This window comes from Geospiza fortis, unplaced genomic scaffold (genome assembly GCF_000277835.1).
Source record: "Geospiza fortis unplaced genomic scaffold, GeoFor_1.0 scaffold118, whole genome shotgun sequence".
In the NCBI taxonomy this organism is placed as follows: domain Eukaryota; kingdom Metazoa; phylum Chordata; class Aves; order Passeriformes; family Thraupidae; genus Geospiza; species Geospiza fortis.
The window spans coordinates 2020257-2024958 of record NW_005054380.1 but is presented as its reverse complement, the minus strand read 5'-3'; the positions used below and the strand labels follow the sequence as shown (position 1 = coordinate 2024958).

Sequence of the window (4702 nt, the reverse complement as noted above, 5' to 3'; positions counted from 1 at the left end):
CACCCAGCCTTTCTCCCACGTGGGTAACCCAGCTACTCTGCATCCTTGCACCCAGCAAATCAGCCCTGAGTGGCCATGGCCAGCCCAGTGAGGATGAGGGGGCCCTGAGCTCAGGAGTGTGCTGGGCTGGGGGTGCCCCTCTGTTCCCCCCAGCCAGGACCCCCTGGGTGTCCCAGAGCACCTCTCAGCCTTCCCGGAGCCAGGGTTCCTGCTCAGCTGGGCCACCCACCCCGGCACTGGGGAGCACTCAGGAGCTGCCAGCCCCATCAAGAAGGGCTGGGGTGGGTCAGAGCCTGAGCCTTTGCAGGGCCCAGACCTGCAGGGTGAGCCTCTGCATCCCTCCCTCCTCTCCCTGCTCAGTGCAGCAGGCTCTGCCAGGAAGGACCATTTCTCCCTTGTGAGAAAAGGGAGAATCTGATTTGCTTCCATCACTGAGCTGTGAGCAACAACTCTAATTCAGCCTGAGAAGGGCAAGATGAGGCAAGACCAGATGTGTTTGGGCAGCTGGTCCCTGCTGGAGACTCAGCTGAGGGTGGGAGGGGATGGCACCTAATGGGAGTTGTGCTGGTACGTTGAATTTAGGCTGCTCTGCTTTGGGCTAGATTGGATTAGGATAAGCCCCCCAAGCACCATGAGCACCACCACACTCCCTGGACACTCATCTCCCAGCACAGCACAAACCCTGAGGGCTTTTCCTAAGTGCAGGGCTTTATGAGGAAACAGAGGTTTTGGAGTTCCCCTGCTACTGAGGGCCTTGGCAAGGCTGATGCCTCACTGGAGCCAGCATGGGGTGACCCCTCTGCCCCCCTGCAGGGACCTCCTGGCCCCACAGCCCATCTCTCCCAACCACAGGGGAGTGCCTGGGGCTGCATTCCCTGTGAGCCCAGCTCTGGTAGGGAAAAAGGCTCTCTGTTTGTCCCCACAACCTGGTCACCATGGACAGCCCCACGTGGGGTGTCCTGTGTCATCTGCTCATGCTCAGTCCAGCCTCGCTGGGGACGAGGATTGGTGGCACTGGTGTGGAGAAAGCACTGGAGAATCCCACCAGGAAGATTTGATGCCCACCAGGTGGTCACGGGCTCCATGTGGAGATGCTGGAAGCTGGCACCCAGCCCTGCCCTTTGGGGTGGTGCTGGTGTGTCAGAACCCAGGAAATTCCTCTAGCTGCCCTGGAGGGCTCAAGCCCCTGCCCAGGGGGCTCTGACACCTTGGCACAGAGCCCAAGACCCCTGTGCCTTTGATTTAACCCTTGGAAAAAACAATTATCAACTTTATATGAAGAATTACAAGCCACAACAGTTTAAGTAGGAGGATAGTGAATTTATCATGGGGTGAAAAATAGATTTTTTGGGGGTTTTTAGAGTGGGGGTTCAGGGGGCAAGATAGAGGAATCTGGGCATGTCCAGCCTTTCTCCTTCTTCTTCTTGGCCTCCACCTTCTGCTGTGATGGTGTGGGAACCCAGAACATCCCTCTGGCTGTCCAGGATGGCCAGGAGCCCTGCCAGGGGGCTCAGAGGCCCTGGCACGGAGCCCAAAACACCTGTGGGTTTGATTATGACCCGTGGAGCAAATTACCAACCTTATATGAAGATCTGCAAGCCACAACAGTTTAGGCAGAATAACAGTGAAGTTTTCACGGGGTGGAAAAGTAGATTTTGGGGTTTCTAGAGTGGGGGTTCAGGAGGCAAGATAGAGGAATCTGGGCATGTCCAGCCTTTCTCCTTCTTCTTGGCATCCATCTTCTGCTGTGATGTTGGCACTTTGGGATTGGTTTAGAGTAGAAGCTCACTGTCTAACATGGGTGATAGGTATTGGAAAGTAATTGTAAACATGTTATATGTAGGTTTTAGTGTAAAAAGATAACACTGCCTCTGAGGTGGGCAGAGTGCCTCTGTCCTGCTGAGTGGACCTTGGCTGGACAGGAGAAAAAATTTTATAGATAAGATATAATAAACAACCTTGAGAGCGAGAAATGAAGAGCTCTGACTCTTCGAGTGCCGAGCTGGGAAAAGAGACTTTCTTGTCACAGACATCTATGAAAAATCCTTTCCTTAGGATTTTTCCTCCTGAGAAGATGAGAGGCCTCAGGAACAAAATGTAAACAGTGATTATCTGCTGCTGTGGAATGCAACAGGTGGATCTGTGATTGGCTCGTGTGGTTGTTTCTAATTAATGGCCAATCACAGTCCGATGGGAGAAGGTGTCCTGCCAGCAGATCAGAGCACAGCTCCCCTATCAGCTCTGAACGGGGCCAGTCCTCTCGAGCACATCAGCTCTAAACGGATCCTCTTCTCCTGGGCTGCTGCAAGCTGCTCCTGCCCATGGCAGGGGGCTTGAAATGAAATCATCACTGAAGTCGCCTCCAACCCAAACCATTCTGTGATTCAGCCATCGCTGGGGGTGAGTGTGCAGCCAAAGTGAGTTTGTACAGCAAGATTGGGGCGGGAATTGGGCTTATCCTGGGGGTGTGCTCCAAGCATGGCCCCCAGGAACAGCCCCTGGTTAAACAGCTGTCAGACACCAGCAGCCTGCAGTGTTTAATAATGGTTTATTGAGCTGGGTTGGACACATTGCCAGACTGAGCCCCCTCCCCTTGCCAGAGCCCCGTGCAGCACTGGTGGAAATTGCAGTTGTGCCCTGGTGGCCACCAGAGTGGGATGAGCAGCCTTGGCTGGCCAGGTCTGACCCACTGGGAGGAGATGGGGAACCAAAATCCCCTCCTGAGCAGTCCCTGGCATGTCCTGTGCCACCGTGGGGCTCTTCTGGATGATCAAAAAATGTATCCACTGTGCCTTGTTCTCCCCATGGCAGGTGACAGAAAACGTGAGTGAAAGACCCATTAAAAGCAGGGATGCCTGGGATTGACACACAGATGTCCCCTCTCCTGTCCCCACCTGCCCAAGGAACCACAGACCTGTGTCCCAGCAAGCTGCCACCTCCCATCCATGTGCACAAGGGTGGGGACAGGCAGGTGACATTCAGCTCAGAGGGAGGAGGGAGGTTTAGCTACAAGCCAGCGCTCAGCATACACAAGCAGGATCACATTCAGGCTGGGGCATGGCAGGGCTGTGAAACCATAGGTATACAAGCCACGAGCTGCTCACACCTTCAGGAGTGCTGGCTCACAGCTCAGGACCATGTTGTTGGGTCTGAGGCAACCAGAGGTATGGGTGCAGCCGCCACAGGAGCGACTCCAGCCCTTCCCCAGAGCGATCCTTTGGGGTCTGTGGCAGTGGGGCTGCCAGCAGGGCTCAGAGCAGGAGCAGGGATGGGTATTCTGGAGGAGGGGGAGCTGGGGCTGGTGGGCCCCCAGTGCCCACCCCCAAGCCAAGAGCAGGCTGGAGTGGACAGAAGGACCATCTCACAGGAAAAGCCCCGTGGCTCTGTGTGCCCCAAGCTCTGGGCTAGTGCTGTGGGCTGATGTGGAAGCACCAAGACAGGAGCTGGGGCTGAACTTGGGGGCTCAGGTGGCTGGGATGCACTGCCCAGGCAGTGCTCTCAGGGAGGGGACACTTTTCCTCCCAGAGATCTGCAGTATACACTCACAGAAGCACCCAGAGCACCTCAGCTCCAGCAGCTCCCGTGTTCTCCCAACTGGGGAGGAGCTGCAGGTGCCAGGCAGAGCCTGGTGTGTGCCCAAGGAGCCCTCAGTAGTAGGCACCGAGGAGGGTTGAGACCTTGTGCAGGAGCTCCTTGTGGTTGGCGTGCAGGGGGATCCTCTTGTCCAGCACCTGCCAGCGGATGCAGAGCTCGGGGTCACAGCCCTGGAGGAACTGCAGGGGGACAGATGTCACACGTGTGTGTCACACGCATCTTTTATGGAAAATCCTTTCCTTAGGATTTTTTTTCCTGAGAAGCTGAGAGGCCTCAGGAACAAAATGGAACCAATGATTATCTGCTGCTGTGGAATGCAACAGGTGGATCTGTGTTTGGTCTCATGTGGTTGTTTCTAATTAATGGCCAATCACAGTCCAGCTGGCTCAGACAGAGTCCGAGGCACAAGCCTTTGTTTTCATTCTTTCTTTTTCTATTCTTAGCTAGCCTTCCGATGAAATCCTTTCCTCTATTCTTTTAGTATAGTTTTAATATAATATGTATCATAAAATAACACATCAAGCCTTCTGAAACATGGAGTCAGATCCTCGTCTCTTCCCTCATCCTGAGACCCCTGTGAACACGGTCACACTTGTGCTGCCAGCCACACCCAACAGCTCCTCCCACCCCCAACCCCTGCCTTTTACTGGGGCACACATTGAGGTGCCACCCCACGTTCATCCCCTGTTCTACCCCCACTGCATGCAGCCAGAGCCCTGTGGCTGTGCAGATGTGGCTGCTGTGCCCAGGGAGCCCCGGGGGTGCCAGCCCCTCACCGAGTTCAGCCGCTTCATCTCCAGGTCGTGCTGCGTGTCGAAGTGCACGCTGATGGCCACCGTCTCCACCCAGGCGTTATCCGTGTTCCGGGGGTCGTCCAGGTACCCCTTGTGCACCTGTGCATGGGGATGCCAGCTGAGCAGAGCCCTCAGCACCTCTCTGAGGGCACCCTGGGGGCGGGGGGGGCATTGTCCTGCTGCTCTGCCCAGCTGGAGACCAGAGCCCCAGTCCCAGTGGCATGGGCAGCCACTGCTGCAGGCACAGACTGGTGTGGGCAGCCCTCCCCTGGGGTCTCTGTGCCATAATTCATGTCTAGGGGTCAGGGAGCAGC

The 4702-nt window shown here is 55.8% G+C and overlaps 1 protein-coding gene across 1 annotated transcript in view; it reads right to left on the bottom strand.

Annotated features, from left to right (window-relative positions):
• Positions 1-2556: 2556 nt before the first annotated feature.
• The window catches only part of TRPM2 (transient receptor potential cation channel subfamily M member 2), a 21987-nt gene continuing 19841 nt past the window's right edge, over positions 2557-4702 (bottom strand). Inside the window, exons 32-33 of the mRNA XM_031060326.1 lie at positions 4371-4487; positions 2557-3773 (exon numbers count right to left, since the gene is read on the bottom strand). Coding sequence (XP_030916186.1) covers positions 3648-3773; positions 4371-4487 — 243 coding nt within the window. The 3' untranslated portion in view covers positions 2557-3647. The remainder of the gene's footprint in view (positions 3774-4370; positions 4488-4702) is intronic.